The 16,524-nt window shown below is 51.0% G+C and overlaps 1 protein-coding gene across 1 annotated transcript; it reads right to left on the bottom strand.

Moving 5' to 3' along the window:
• Positions 1-14,127: 14,127 nt before the first annotated feature.
• Positions 14,128-14,823, bottom strand: LOC116204237 (leucine-rich repeat extensin-like protein 5). Its single transcript, XM_031536317.1, has one exon. It carries the CDS (start codon positions 14,821-14,823, stop codon positions 14,128-14,130), a length of 696 nt encoding a protein of 231 aa, XP_031392177.1.
• Positions 14,824-16,524: the final 1,701 nt, after the last annotated feature.

Raw genomic sequence — 16,524 nt, 5'->3', positions numbered from 1 at the left:
GTAAAGTTGCTAGGCCGAAGCCCGTGGAAAGCAGTAAAGTTGCTAGGCCGAAACCCGTGGAAAGCAGTAAAGTCACTAGGCCGAAGCCCGTAGAAAGCAGTAAAGTCACTAGGCCGAAGCCCCGTAGAAAGCAGTAAAGTCACTAGGCCGAAGCCCGTTGAAAGCAGTAAATGTGGACGCGAAGTCCGTGGACGCGGAGTCCAAAAAGCAGTAAATGCGGACGCGAAGTCCGGAAAGTAGTAAATGTGGACTCAAAGTACTGGACACGAAGTCCGGAAAGCAGTAAATATCACGGGTGTTATGCCGTGGAGACGCGGTGGTTGGCGTTGATCGCCATTTGTCGCACGATTAAGAATTTGTTGGACAATGGCATCAGGTACGCGGCCGTGAAGGCATTGATTTGCTGGAGACTGCTCCCGCTGTTGGGGCGGTTGCCTGTTTATTGGGGATGCCCCGGTCTTGTCATTGGGACTCGAGCTCTAGGGTGGAGCACCTACGTACCCCGAGGGATCGGGAATCAGAGTCTACCGTAGTTCCCGCGTTTGTTGTACCTGTGATCCTGACATCATTAGTAAGTCACGGGATTACTAGCGATTTGTAAGCACAGGTAAAAGGAAGTGTTTGTGACGTATGCTCTTCAGTTTCGGGTCGCCCAGGCGACCCATGGAGAGTTTTTGCTTTGGTGATGCAAATGGGGGTCCTGCTTTCAAAGGCCCCGATGCGAGGCCTCCGGGGCTCCTGTTGGCCTTGCATATTGAGACGTTCTCAAAGTTGCCCAAGCGGCTCTATCGGTTGTTCGATGCGCCCGTGAGCTTAGGACCCTTCTCATCAGGGTGCGGTAGGGCGGCTGCATTTGTAACTCGCATGGGGAATTTTTTGTTCAAATTTCGTCAGACCTCGGTCTAGTCATTTCCAGAGTGTTATGACTAGACTCTTGGGAAGAAATGTCTGGGATTTTGGCTTTGTGGTAGCCGATTGAAGGGTGGCTGTGACCCATTTTGGAGTTTTGTAATGACGAAGAGAAAAGAGAAAGCTTGGGAAGCACGTTGCCCAAGGCTGAAAGGATACACGGGTTCACGCCTGCCGTGAGATGTATCCCCCTCTTCTTTTGACTTCTTGTCATGTAGGCTGTTGCGAAGTGTTTAGATGGCGTGCCTGCTTGTGCACTGTGCTTGAGAAAGAAACTGCCTAGGACAGTTGAGCTGCGTTGGGGAGCCGATCGGGAGTCGTGTTGGAGTAGATAACCTGACCATTTCCCTTGGGGATCCCTGGTCCGCGCAGTGTGCGAAGGCCCGGGGTGACTGTTTTGTTTATCTCTCATTTTACTCTCCTTTTGCTACGGTCACCCGCCTCGGGGCCGTACCTCTCAACCTAAAGGGGATGAACTCTCATTTTGCCACGACCGCCCGCCTCGGGATTTTCAGTCGTGCCTCTCTTTTGCCCTAACTTTTGCCTAGATCGCCCCGATGAGTTTTCGACCTAGCAGGCTCGATTCTTTTGTCTCTCGAGTTTGCAAGGGCGAAGGGTTCGAATAATTCGACCTCCGAGTGCGTTACGTTCTGTCTTCGTCGAGGAGTTGCGACTACTGCTTCCATTTTTGTCAGGATTTGTTCATTTCTTTTGGATTGGGGGTGCCGGTGCTTTTGGTGAACCTCGGCATTGCCCCATTTTTTGTTGGCTGGTTTTTCCCGCTTCTTTTCTCTCTCTCTTCTCTTCTTTGTTGGCGGGTTTTTCCCGTGTCTTTTCGCTCTTTTTTCGCAGCTGGGGTCTGTATTGTGCCCCTTGTATTTGTTTGAAACTCCTCGACTTTGCATCGCCGAGGCCACTTTTGTTTGCTTAGCCCCGTGGAGACTTGATGTACTTCGTTGTCCTAGCCCAATTTTGTGATGGCTGGTTTTCTCAGAAGTCTGATTCTTGTGCACTCGAAAGTCGAACTTCGCGTCTTTTGTCCTTGCAAACTTTACAAGTCTTTTCCCTTATTGTCTAAAACGAAAACAAAATTGCTCCAGGAGTGTGGGAGACCAAGGTTGCCTCCGCGTGAATGTTGGACGGGGATGCCCTTATCTTTGTAGCCTGTGTCGGGAGTCTTGTACGATTGCCGCTCCCGATCGTGCGTTGTCGCTCCCGTGGAGGGTGCCCCTTAGAGGATAGGCGCTCTTGAAGCTGATGGTGTCTTGCCTCAGGGCTTATCGTTGCATGTTGTCAGTGATGGGTCTTTACAGTGGGGAAGGCCTGATTTGCCCTGAGGTGCCGCTCAATCTCGGTGGAGACGCATGCTTCGAGGTTGAACGGTTTGTTCGATTGTCTCTATCTTCGGCTTCGTAGGGGGTACATATTCGTCAGAAACCTCCCTCGTCGAAGTAGGAGGAAAGGGTTCGAGAGGAATTCTCAGGGAGAAGTGAACCTGTGTATCATTCTTTGCCTGTGACTGGCGTGTCCCTGTGAGAGATGACAAAGAAGATGATGCATTAGGTGATTGATCAGTGGAATATGCGGTAAGAAATGTGGAGTGGACCCATAGGAAAATTCCCTTGTCCAACGTGCGACCCATGGGGTGCCGCGCGTGAGGGACACTCAATTCCGAGATCTAGTCATCGCCACCCTGGAGTGGGCAGACCGTGGCTAGGGGCCACATAGGTGTACTTTCCCTGATTACGGGTTGGCATGCGCAGCCGTCCTAGGGAAGGCTCGAGGAGCCGGATCCCATGAGGACAGACGAATCGAACAATTCCTACAGAACCAACAAGGCGTCTTCGGGGCTGTCCTAGTGCGCCCGTGAAGGGTTCGTTCATGCCGGGAGCTTGTTTGGGAATGCATATAAATAAATGTAAAAGAGAGTTTAGGGAAGAGTGCATGTTGCCCCAGTGGCTGGTTGATGGCCACAGTGGAGGGTGGGCAGGGATCATTCTCCGGTCGGAGATGTGACCGTGCTAGTGACTTTCGCGGCGGGTGGGCAGGGCCATGCTCTGTTCGTCGGAGCTGTTGCTTGTGATCTTTTGCGGATGAAGGATTAGACTTGCTCCTCGTAGTATCGCTTGGATGAATTTGAATCCAAGTCGATTTTGGATTTTAGATGAGCGTGGAAGCAGTAAATGCGAGGTGTCAAAACCTGAAAGCAGTAAATGCGGGGCCGGAGCCCAAAAGCAGTAAATACTAGGCCGGGGCCCGAAAGCAGTAAATGTAGGACCGATGCCTGAAAGCAGTAAATGCAGGACCGAGGCCCGATGCGGGGCCGAAGCCCAAAAGTGGGGCCGGAGCCCGATGCAGGGCCGAAACCCAAAAGTAAATGCAGGGCCGGAGGCTGATGTGAGGTCAAAGCCTAATGCAGTAAATGCGGGGCCGGAGCCCGATGTGGGGTCGAAGCCCAATGCAGTAAATGCGGGGCCGGAGCCCGATGCAGAGCTGAAGCCCGATGCGGGGCCAAATCCCGATGCAATAAATGCGGGGTCGGAACCCGATGCGGGGCTGAGCCCGATGTGGGGTCGAAGCCCAATGCAATAAATGCGGGGCCGGAGCTCGATGCAGGGCTGAAGCCCGATGCGGGGCCGAAGCCCGATGCAGTAAATCCGGGGTTGATAGGAAAGTGCAAGAAATGCGAAAGCAAAGGTCAATGCTGAGGAATAGCGCAAGGCGCTGCAATGCGGTGACGCTGATTTGCTTGCGGTCTTGCTTTGTGGAGCAGGGATGGGGACTTATTGTTGAAATCCCAAGGAGCTGGATGGATGGGAAACGTTCGTTGTCTCAATTGTGGTCGATCAGTATTCAGGCTGTCTTCTTGTGTAGAATTTCCTACAATGGGAAAAGAAAACAATGAAGGAGCAAACTATTTTTGCGTTTTCAGCGTAAGGGCGTAGGGGATTGAACTAGCCTGGTAGGCGTCGTGCGAGCGCGCCGAGGGTGTGTGCATGGATAAGGTTGAGGCATGCTCGCACGACGCGGAAGGACCCACTCGGTTGTGCTGGTGGATGTGCTCGGTTGCACGAAGAGACGTGTGCTCGGTTACGCGATGACGTTTGGCTGCGCTGGATTAGTGAGAAGCTAGCTTAGCTTAGGAAGATGGATCGGTCCTCGGGCCATGGCTCGCCTTGCCGTGGAGGGAGGATGAAGGTCGTGGTCGGTCTACCTGTGAAAGAGGTCCTCACTCACTTGTATGGTGGGATGTTAGTTGTTATGCGAAATAGTAAATGAACAGAATGCATACGATGCGTGTATTTTCAAAAGCTAATGTTGTCATTTACATTGACTCGAAAGGTCTAAAGTGCAATGTAAATCTTGTAAAATAAAGTCCTAAGCTGATCTTCCACCACACTCGGAGTTTGAGCGAGCACAGCCTCGGAAAGCACTGGTTCTAGGTGAGGGCTCTGCGAAGATATCTATCATATAGTGCATATATGGTCCTCCACGAGCCCTCTTCCTAGACCTCTCCAGGGAGGCGTTCGCTCAAGCGAGCTCCTGACCGCATCTCTGTAGCTTGGCGCGGGTCTGGGTGAGCTCCCTCCGTGGTGGTTGGCCGGCGAGTTCTTCATCTCTCAGCGACCTCTCGGTGATCGAACCTAGTGTTGATGAGGTCGATCATGTTGTCCCGAAATATACACCATTCGCGTTCTGTGGCGGGTCGGTGAGGTCCTCGTGTGTTGGCGGACTCTGTCGAGGTGCGGGCAGGAGGCCGAGCAAGGCGTCCCTTACCAAGACGACAGGAAAATCCGCTTAGGACTCGTCAACATGAATGACATCCTAATTTTTGAAAATTGCATGATGCATGTGTGCGAAGAGAGTAAATGCCCACGGCTTAATAGAAATTACATGTACATCGCTCTTGAAATGGAAAAGACTCAAATGGCTCACAGGCCGACTCGATGGACTGTTGTCGGAGTCGGGTTAAAGGCTTGCATGGAGGCATAACACAATGCATGGTCTGGTGCTACAGGGACCGTGCTATCTATGGATGGGGGCTCCCGACTCAAGAGTGTGAATTCCTTGAAATCGAGCGAGGATCTTTGGGGGCCGGTTCGGTGGCATAGCCGACTCGATCCGTTCCCTTACTCGGAACCTCTGACTAACATAGCTTCCTACTTTGGCGCCCGTGGGATTTCGGACGGGGTACCTAAAGCTAGCATGATATGCAATGCATGCATGAAATAAATGTGCGTAAGTAGATAAGCGGTAAACGACGGAAAGCAGTAAATAAACAAGCAAGCAAGCAAGCAAACGGGATTGAGCCCGAACCCTCTAGATGTCCCCAGTGGAGTCGCCAAGCTGTGCGCACCCGAATTTCATCTCGTCGGGGCACGCATGCGCGAAGCCTAATGCAACGCGGCTTGGGAGTATCCACCTTCCCGGGGATGTGCGACGGACACGCGTGAGAAGGAGTCGCCACTTACTGTTTACAACTCGTAGGTCGAGGGCCGTTGAGTCGCTCGGGTCTAGGGGTACGGGGTACACCTAAAATGCTAAGGCAATGGTCGTGCGGAACCGAAAATTCCGAATTCGGGGGTTCTGTTACGTGCGGGCCTATATCCCGCATGCCCTTTCGGTACTCTAGCTTGCTAGGCTTGCCGTTTTGTTTATTTACCGCATGATTTAGGGTTGCACTGGACTCGCCCGTTTTGACACCGTAAAATCGATGAATAGATCAAGTTGGGCCAAGAACCCAAAAGATGAGTAGGCTCGTGCGTCGAGGAATCGGTTCACTATCCTAACGTTTACAGTTTGTCAAACCACGATGGTCAACTCCCTGCGTGAACCGAAACCGCGAGTATTCAGGCTTACTTGTCTCTAGGCATTAATAGACCAACTTGACCGGTTCAACACTCGGACCTCTCGCTTGCCGATCGGGGATCCTTACAAATGAATGAATAGATGTACAAATAAGATCCTCACAATGTACACTCGAATAATTATAGAATACAACTGAATAAAGTAAATGGATCCCGATCGGTTTGCATTGGGCCAATATTCCGCTCCGGCTCACCGTGTATTTTGAATGACCGATAAATAAATTAAGGCAACGCGGGCTCAAAGAGCCGGGGGTCGGGTCCGATTGAACCGATGGTTTGTAGGAGAACCGATTAGTTCCCACTGTAACCGTTGGACCAATCGAGCTCCCGGGTGATATCTAAACACGTTTCACACATCCAATCCAAATTGCCTTCCACATAGGCCATATTTGGAGTGTGACGGTGACTCGGGGCTAGATCCCAATCCGCACTCGGGTTGCACGCGCTCAGTGAGTTAGGAGGCGTTGGACCTCGTGTTCGGTGATTTGGGGCGTTGGGCCCTGTGCAACACGTAACCTATGGGCTCAGACCCGAACCGCAACAAATTAGCAAAAAGTAAATGGAAAACAGAAGAAAACTGATAAACTGATGAAAAACAGACAATAACTAACAAGTATGGATAAATACAGATAAATTGTATATTAAGTCGAATGTACGTGATTTAATCAGTTATTAACTGGGGTTGATTAGCAAATAATGTATCTAACCTAGGCAAACAAAGAGGTAGGCTGGAATATGGTTCTACGCCGATTACATGCGTTGATTTGTTTTAAAACTTTATTCAGTGATGTGTCACTATGGTTTCATCGAATTAGCCAAACTTGTATTTTTGACTCTAGATTGGAACCTAGCATTCCACCTATCCATTATCTAATGTTTGATTAAGTCAAATGCATGATTAATCCAGTTCTTCGTGTTTTGCAACGGCAATGAAAACGTCCACCGCCAAATCTACAATAGGGGGGTAGAAACACCGAAAGTGGACGAAATGGGCCCTACGAATGAAACTCGCACCCGAACGGGCCGCTCCTTTCCGTCCATAGATCGAGGTGTTTCCGACTCCCTAAAGCCTAGGATATCGGTGAATCACGAAATGACGACTATGCCCTTGAGTGGTAAAACATGTAATGTTCATATACAAATTAAAGATCGTGTGACACGAAGAGGTCTAAAGAGGACTCGCGCATCTCGACTAGAGCCGCCTCAAATTGGGCCCGGACTCGAGTCATAGTACGCGAGTACTTGCTAGACACGATTCTATTCGTGTTACACGTCTCGATGTTTTGAAATTATGAGCTTTTAAGGAAAAGGGCATTACCGCCGTTCCATGAACCACCGATGCGTTTACGAATTAATATTCAATTTGTCCCATTATTTAAGCCGAATGATTTTATTAACCAAATGGCACGTCCCATTTCCCGTTCGTGGAATGGTTTAATGATTGAGACCTCAAACCTCAATTGTTATGAATCAATGAAATGATTGTTCGATATTAACATACCTAGCATACGAATTAACATGAAACCAACGATTAAATGAAAATTGTGATTACAATCAATTCCAAGAATTGGTTTTGACCGTTTCTTGCATGCATAAAACATCAAACACGATGACAACGTACATTTTTTACATAGCCGGTGCCGCCATGATCTTAGGAACGCATTTAAACATACAAACAAGCGCAAACACGATATTTAGATGAATCGATAAAACGACACCGACTCATGGGAAGCGAAAAATGTAAAAACTCGGGAAACGGCTTGAGTCGGGGAAAGGAGGCCATCCATGGCCCGAGGAAGCCAAGAGGGGCTCTCGGCCACCTCCCTTGGGGTGAGTCCGAGAGGCTCCTTTGGCTTGCCCGAGCCAACGAGGTCTCCTCGACTCCGATTCAAGCTATTTCCCGACATGCTAGCACTATATACGATGAAGACATGCATAATACAATGTAAAAAACACATAAAAACATAAACTTGCATGCGAATCGGTCATAGACCTCCTTATCGCCCTACAAACGCAAAGAAAACGTAAAAGTCTTAACTTCTCTGAGTCGGGAATGATTATACCTAGCCCCGGGATGCGGGAAAATTCGAGGAAAGACGGAAAAAGGGGGCTTGGGAAGTCGGTTCTGCCCCCTGGAATGAACAGACCCGAATCAGTGCAGTCGGGTCGACTGGCAGACCCGACCGGCAGTCCGGCTTGTCGGGGCTGTACCGGTTGATCGGGGTGGCCTTTTCATGCGGGGCCGGTTGCGTTGGATTCCCAAGGGACTAAGGATCACGCCTGCGGTGATTTCGAGAGGAGGGCACATGTAGATTTTCTAGAAATCAAAAACAAAATCGGGTTAGCTAGCAGAAAACAGAACCGACTGGGCGGAACTGACCCGACTGGGCAGGTTGGAAAGAAATGGCTGTCCCGGAGGCTCCCGGTGGTATTTTGCTACAAGGTCAGCGGCATTGAACTCCTAACTGAGTGAGGATCACGTTGATATGTGGCTTGCAGTGAGATTCAACCCGAGCTGACCTGTATGTTCCTGCAAAATTCGGGTCAGAATAGAAAACCAGAGGAACAGACCCGACTGGCACCCGATGAAAAAACGACTCTACGGGAGGCTTACGGTGGTCTTTTGATGCAAGATCGGTGGCATTGGATTCCTAACTGACTGAGGATCATGCCTGAAGTGGTTTCGTGAAGATTGGACATGTCAATTGTCCTGAGAGATGCAAAGAAAACCGGTAAAAACTGGAAAAAATCTGTGAAGGGAGAAAAGAGAGAAATGGCGGTGGTGCGCGGTTGGACGGCTCTGAACACGCGACCACCTTGTCACGGGGGAGAGTGAGGGTCATGAGGAACCCCTAGGAAATGATGGCACGACTCGCCATAGTCGTGAGGTAGTGGAAATGTCCGGGAAGCCCGGGAAGCCGTGAAAACACCTACGGAACCCGGTTCTTGACAGAGCTGGTTCGGGCTTCTGGGAGCTTCAAATCGTAAAACTAACACCGAAAATGGACTCGGGAGGTCAAATACATGTGGGATATGTAGTTTGTTTGAGGCTCGGATAAGTCGGGAAGGAAGAACTCGCCTAGAAACCGGGAAACTCTCTTGGGACCCGAATCTGGATTGGGCTGAAACGGGGCCTAGATGACTTTAAATGGCAAAACTAACACCGTAAATGGACTCGGAAGGTCGAATACGTGTGGGATATGAAGTTTGGTCAAGTTTGGATCGGGTTGGATGGCGGTCGCTGGAAAACGGTTGAGTTTTCGGGCAAAACGGCCTTGGAACCGGGCTGTGCTTTGGCTGTGCGATTTCTGAAATAATGCTGAAGTATAGAGGGCTTGGAGAGGGTTTCCTAGAGTGAGAAAGCTAGAGAGATGATGGAAGTTGAGTTGTGATTAAGTTAATGACCCAATGGGTTTATAAATGCAAGCTTAATGACAAGATTGAGTGAAGTTAAGTGTAATTAAATGGTGCTTAGGGCATCCGAATTTTTGGAGGGAAGATTAGGGTGAGGAAGTTGTCTTGAAAGGTGATGGGAGGTGATGGATGGGGGAAGGGAAGTGATGGGTGTAAGACGATATTTTGAAAATGTATGGTGGAGGCTCATTTGGCTTGCTTCTAGAGAAGAGCCATGGCTTGCGGCTTGGCTTGGCTTGGCTCGGCTTGGCTTGGGTTGGCTAGCTCAAGGGTCCCACTTGACTAGAAAGAAAGCCAAAAGGAGCTCGGGGCTCGATTGGTCGCGCGTTTGATTTTCGTGGCTCGTTTGAACGACGAATTATCGATGTACGTGCGAATGCGATTTTAATGGGCCTAATATTGACATGCTCCGTGTAAGTAAATGCTCGGGTAGCCCGGGCACTCAAAAGCCGGTTTTGCTCCGTTTGGATGGTCGGAGCGAAGTTGTCCGTTTCTGTCGCATGTTCGCGCCTCTACGTGCTGTGCCGCTCGTGTCGGTGTACTTTGTGCTTTGGACAAAACGGTTTACTTGTCGGCCTCGGCTGGAGATCGATATCCGGAGGCGTCCTAGGAATTCGTAAACGGGGCTTTCTTAGTATTTCCCGAGTGTTCTGATGTGTTCGGAGACCACTGTGATCTCCGTTTGTCAAAAACGAGTCCCAAAGGCTTGCCGGGAGGCGTCTATGACCATTAAAACATCACTCGGGAGCTCGGTATGATTTGCTTGGTCCGAGCCAATATGATTTCCTAGGAGTGGGTGGTGCAAAGCTCGGACGTCAACATTTCCTCGAATGCTCGAATGAGCTCTAAGCGCAAGATTCCACTTGAAATGGACCTTTTTGTTGCCGGAATGGTAATCGGGAAACCTAAATGGATTATGCAATGCGATCAGGGTTTATCTCCCAAGCCCTTGAGGTCCCTGGGATTGATTGGCGCAAATTTCGTGCACTGACGATTTGTTAAAAGGGTCTCTGGCCCCGTTTCTGTGCAAAAAGGGGCCCTTTCTCCGGGTCGGGATCCACTCGGGAGACCAAGACGAACTCCGAAAGGCAATTTGAAACTTGTCCCTTGGTCCTGGTGGTCCTTGGATGTGTGCAGGCCTATTTCCGGGTGCCGTTTATCTGTTCGTGAATCGGGCCTCTCGGGGGCCCCGTCAGGAAGGCATTTGTGAATGTTCGGGAGTGCCCCGGCTTATGCAAGAGGCTTCTGAAATGCGCTCGGAGGTGCCATTGGTCATTTTGGTACCAAGAGGGATTTTTAAAGTCCCATATTGGATATCTTCTGACGCTCCGGTGATCCGGCGATGAATAGTGCCACAGTGCTGGCTTCTATTATTTTGGGGTTCGTTGTTTATCTTCCCTTTTGATTACCCTTCTGAGCCCTCCTAGTAGGCCATGCTTCTCTCCCGTAATTCATGACTCTGTGCCCACATGTTCGCCTCCGGTTTCCCGGTCGTGAATAGTGTCCCGAGCTTTGGTCGGAAGTCCTCTGTTGGAGCCGGTGGACCAAAATGGGGTGCTGACAGTACCCACGTTGATCTCTTCTGTTGGCTCGACCGAGGTGATTTGATGGCCCTCGAGGCAACGCAAACTCTCCTCTATCTCAGGTACTTGACCATCCTCGGGAAGCCCTTCCCCAAAGTATACGGGTTGGGGCTCACCAAGACGTTCTTCGAATGGGTTCGAATCGGCGTGTCGGAGATTTAGATTCGAGTGGAGCCTGGCAAATTGAAAGAATCATCTTAGAAAATTTAGAACGCTGCGAATGAAAGAATAGGGAAAGAAGATAAAACACGCGGGAGTTCAAAAATGCATGTAGGGATTTCATTGATAGTATGAACATGAAACCATAATAGAGATCCCTCTTCCGTCGTGTGGCCTATGGCTACGCTGATACGCGGGGAACATCTTGTACATAGATAAGCCTTACACATCGGCGATCACAGCCGAGTAGCGCGGGACTGAGGTCCAGTTGTCAAGCTCCTCATTTTCCTGAGCTAGGCAGATGTGAACCCCTAAAGGAATCTCCTCGGTGACGGCATACATGGCTGACGGAGCGGCAGGTGTGTCGTCGGAGTCCGAGGAAGTGCCGTCAAGGGTGCTCCCGATGATGTGTGGAGGTCCAGGAAAGAAGTGAGATAGCGGGGGAATTGGGATGCCCCTATTGAGCTTCCCATAGTGTGCGGCAAGGCGGTGGAGGTGATTGCTCCTGCGGGCCTCGAGGATCTCATGGCAAAAGGGGCGAAAGCCGAGTCCTCTCCTATTCTTATATTCTTCGACCTCAATGGGGCGGTTGATCCCCTGTCCGCGCGCCCCGAGGCTTGTGCCGGGGATGTAATTGTGGCGCAATAAAACCTTCCCTATCATGCGATCAGCGCGGGATGGGCCAATTTCTCCGTAGTCCCGAATGACGGAGATAGTTTCGAATTAATGGAACGGGAGGTTTTCATCATCCCCAACACTGATGTAGGGCACCGCTGTCTCTTTGTAGATGGCATAGTCTTCTTCTCCTTTTACCGTGATGAGCTTCTCTTCGACGATAAATTTCAACCTTTGGTGTAGAGAAGAGGGGACGGCGCCGGCTGAGTGGATCCAAGGCCTTCTGAGCAATAGGCTGAATGCGTTCGGGATATCGAGCACCTGGAACGTGATGCTGAACGAGCACGGGCCAACGTCTATGAGAAGGTCGATTTCTCCATTCACCTCTCTCCGTGAGCCGTCAAAGGCTCGGACCGCTGTTTTGCTCGGGCGGACGCGATTGAGGTCCACATTCATCTGCTTCAAGGTGGTTATCGAGCAAACATTGAGTGCGGAACCATTATCAATCATGACCCGGCCAATGATATAGTTGTTACATTTGCAGACAATGTGTAATGCCCGCGAATGTGTTCAACCTTCAGATGGGAGCTCGTCGTCCGAGAACGAGATGGTGTTGGAGAAGATGAAACCGACGGTCTCCTCTATCCTATCCGGAGGCGTTTCCCTTGGGACTTGTGCCGCGGTCAGTACTCGCAGGAGGGCCTCTCGGTGAGGTTCCGAACTAAAGAGGAGAGCGAGTAGCAAGATGTGGGCCGGGGACTTAGCCATTTGCTCGATTACTTTGTATTCGCTCGCGTTTATGATCTTCATGAATGCTTCCGCTTCCTCTTCGGTCACTTTCTTGGATGGAAAAGGCGTACTTTCGGGTACTGCCCCAACTTCTGCAGCAGGCGCCTTCCCTTTGTCTATGATTACCGGATTCTCATACACTCGCCCCGAACGTGTCACATCCATGACATTGAACTGTCGCTCGATGCCCCCGATGCCTCCTTCATAGGTCCAGGGGACCTTGTTGTCCAAGTACGGTTCTCGAGCGGGGATATCTACGACAAAAGGGGCCGGTGAGGCCATGTGCCCTGCGAATCCGATCGTGGGTTCTTTAGGGGTATAGTCGATCACGAAGGGAAGGGAATTGTCTTGTGCATTTGCGTCCTCCCCCAAGGTGCATATACTGATCATGTTTATGGAGGATCCCGAGCTCGGCCTGTGATCGGGGAGGGGGTTGGCCTGCACATTTGGGGGTCTAACAGCATTGAAGGTGAGCCTATTGTTGTCGATCCTTCTTTGAATCTCGTCTCGCAACCTCCAACAATTATCAAGAGTATGCCCCGGCACGCCTTGATGATATTCGCAGTGTTTAGACTGATCCTAAGTGGTCGGGTCAAAGTTCGGGCCGGGGGATATCGGCTGAATCTGGTTACCCGCAAGGAGTTGTCGATAGATGTGGGAAAGTGGAGCCGGTAAAGGTGTGTACTGCTTGCGAGATCGGTATTGAGCGGTGCCGACCTGTGGACCTTGTGAAGCAGGGCCCTGCTGCGCCGGTGGAGGAGCTCTCGACACCGGGGGCCTAGGTTGAGGGGAGGGAGTTGATGTAGGTGTGTAGTGATGCACGAACGGTTGTGAGGTCATTGGTGGCAGAACCGGTGGAGCCGAGTAGTAGATCATTGAGGTTGGTGTTATGGAGGTGGGGGGAAGTAGGCAGGAGCGGCAGTTGGTGCGGTCGTGAGATTCACCGAGTATTGCTGGGGCGTTGGATGCGCTGGATTAACGGCGTTAACTGAAATCTCTTTCCCTCTCCTTCCGCTGGAAGACGTCGTCGTCGCAGGGGCCTTCTTTAAGGATTCTTCTCCTTTACTGGTGGGGCCCTCCATCCTGCCAAGCTTGATTCCCAAGTCAAGTTTTTTTCCGGCCTCGATGAGGTCGGAGAATGAAGAAGTGTGAGCCAACAAATGCGAATAGTACACTCCCCTTAGGGTGGAGTAGAACAATTGGATTTGTTGTACTTCGCTGATTGGGGGGATGTGCTTTTTTGCTTGGGCACGCCATTTGGTAGCGTATTCCTCGAATCTTTGCCCTTGCGCCATCTCCTTCATGCTCAATTCCAAGAGGGTCGGAGGCGTTTCCGCGTAGTACTGGTACTAGGCGATGAACTTCCGGGAAAGTTCTGCTCACGTTAGAATATCCTCGGCCTTTAGTGACATGAACCAATTAAGGGCTGATCCCGTCAGACTGTCTTGAAATGAGTGGATGACGAATTCCTCGTAATCCCAATACTGTAGCATCTTCCCTCGGTAATGGCAGAGATGGTGTCGCGGATCTGTCGTGCCTTCATAAGTCTTGAACTCCGGGATCTTGACTTTCGAGGGTAGCCGTATGCCCGGGAAAAGACCACAGTCACCATAGCTTGCGTTGGTTCGAGTCTCATTTGCCTGCAGGGCTCGTATTGTTTCTTCCATTCTCTTGAGTCTACGTTCCTGCTCAGCGTCAACCTCGAGGAGAAAGTGCGTCGGTGAAGCGAACTGGGCCGCGTGAGTTGGTGTGCCCGGTTTGAGGAAGGTAGTATTTATAGGAGGCGGTGCTTAGTAGGGGAGGTTAACGTGGGGTTGTAGAGACGGGTAGGGAGGAAGTTCTGCGGCTTGAAGGTGAGCTGGAGCAGGTACGCTTGACGCCGGAAAAGCCATTGGCGGAGGGACGGTATAGACTACGGCTGGGGCCGGCATGGAGAAAGGTGGTGGCGCGGACAAGACCTGATCTGAAGATAAGAATGCTGCCGGTGGAAGAGGGACGGCCGTGGGGGCCGGTGGCGGCGGAAAGGGGCTGGTGAACGGGTGAACCGTGGACGTGTGCATTGTTGGCAAGGCGGGAGCGTCCGTATTCTCCGGGACTTGGGTTGGTGGAATCCAAGAGGTCGGGTCAACTGTTGGCCCTTGTCTCGAAGGAGGCGTGGAGCTCGAGGATGCACGGTTCGGTCCTCTGAGTAGGGCGAACAGTTCGGCCATGTTGGTAGTCATGCTGGCAGCTAGTTGGTTAACTGTGCCCTCGAGTGCCGCGATGCGAGCGTGGTCGTCGGAGGTGGATGACGCCGGTGGGACTCGTGGAAGGGGTGCCCCTGAAGATGTTGGGGGTGGGAGATGCATCGAAGGGGCACCTGAATACGGCGGTGGTACGCCCGCGGGAGTTGGAGGCGGCGGAGCATGTGTCGAGGGCGGTTGAGAATGAGCCGGGGCCGGTGGATTGACTTCCTCGGAGATATCAATTCGGTTTTCTTCCGTCATCCTGACACGTTGACGAGTCGGGTAACGGTGCGACGCCAGTTGTGGTTACCTAAATTCCAAGAGTATGTAAGCGTGACGTTGACATTTCCGAAAGGACAAGTGCGGAATAAATAAAAGGACAAGATGTATGAGATGCATGAGTTTCAAAATACTAATGTCATCACATTGGTTTGATTCAAGCTCCATAGTTTTTATAAAATACAACACACGGAAGAAAAAAGGAACATAAACGTAAGCCGACATCCCTTTGCGCTCGGTGGCCGGCTGAAAGCAGCGTAGGTCCGAAAGATGGCAAAATGAGTGCATCCGCTAATCCCAAGGATGGGGGGCTCCGCGCGCCCTCGCCCCCGCTCGGTCTAACGTAGCGCTCAGGCTGGCCATCTCCCGGTCTAAGGTTCTAATCCGGGCGCGTGCTCGAGCTAGCTCTGTCTGGAGCTCCCTGTAGTCCGCGACCTCCGCACGAGAGTCAACAAGCTCGCAACGGAGTCTATCTCGCTCCTCCCTGATGGAATGTAGCTCTGCGTGCATGGTCGCTTGGGTGGAGCTTTCGGTTTCCGGGGCGGATGTAGGTGCGGCTCGTGGGATCAGGTCGGTCTAGGACCGCTGTGGCGACGTCGGTCCCTGTGAATAAAACCGAGCCACGTATGCTGACGTGGCGGAAAGTGCTCGCTCTTCGTAGAGGCACTGTATGGTGCTAGCGTCCCGTTGACGGTGAATCTCTCGGATCTGTAGGAATCTTGCAGGGGCCGTGGATGTGGAGTCGGCCATTGGATGCGGCAAGGTAGGCGGTCTGCCTCGGCGGGAATGTCCTGTAGGGCGTCGAGTTGTCTGATTACTCGGCCGGGAAATATGAGCGTGCTTCCCAAGTGGCTGAGGAGAGGGACTCCCATAATTCCCGGACACCCCGTGATCATGGGGCCGTCGGGATTCCAACGAGCGACCCATAGGAACAGCGCGAGTGTCAACTCGTGCAAAAAGTGCCTCAAAACTTTATTCGGTGATGTGTCACTATGGTTTCACCGAATTAGCCAAACTTGTATTTTTGACTCTAGATTGGAACCTAGCATTCCATCTATCCATTATCTAATGTTTGATTAAGTCAAACGCATGATTAATCCAGTTCTTCGTGTTTTGCAACGGCAATGAAAACGTCCACCACCGAATCTACAATAGGGGGTAGAAACACCGAAAGTGGACGGAATGGGCCGTACGAATGAAACTTGCACCCGAACGGGCCGCCCCTTTCCGTCCATAGATCGAGGTGTTTCCGACTCCCTAATGCCTAGGATATCGGTGAATCACAGAATGATGACTATGCCCTTGAGTGGTAAAACATGTGATGTTCATATACAAATTACAGATCGTGTGACACGAAGGGGTCTAAAGAGGACTCGCGCATCTCAACTCAAGCCGCCTCAAATTGGGCCCAGACTCGAGTCATAGTATGCAAGTACTTGCTAGACACGATTTTATTCGTGTTACACATCTCGATGTTTTGAAATTATGAGCTTTTAAGGAAAAGGGCATTTCCGCCGTTCCATGAAACATCGATGCGTTTACGAATTAATAATCAATTTATCCAATTATTTGGTCCGAGTGATTTAATTAATCGAATGACACATCCCGTTTCTCCCATTTGTGAAATTATTCGGTGGTGGTGATCTTATATTATAAGTATTATGGATTTAACAAATAATTGTC

This window comes from Punica granatum, chromosome 4 (assembly GCF_007655135.1).
Source record: "Punica granatum isolate Tunisia-2019 chromosome 4, ASM765513v2, whole genome shotgun sequence".
NCBI lineage: Eukaryota > Viridiplantae > Streptophyta > Magnoliopsida > Myrtales > Lythraceae > Punica > Punica granatum.
The sequence above is the reverse complement of the archived record's forward strand: the minus strand, read 5'-3'. Positions and strand labels throughout refer to the sequence as shown.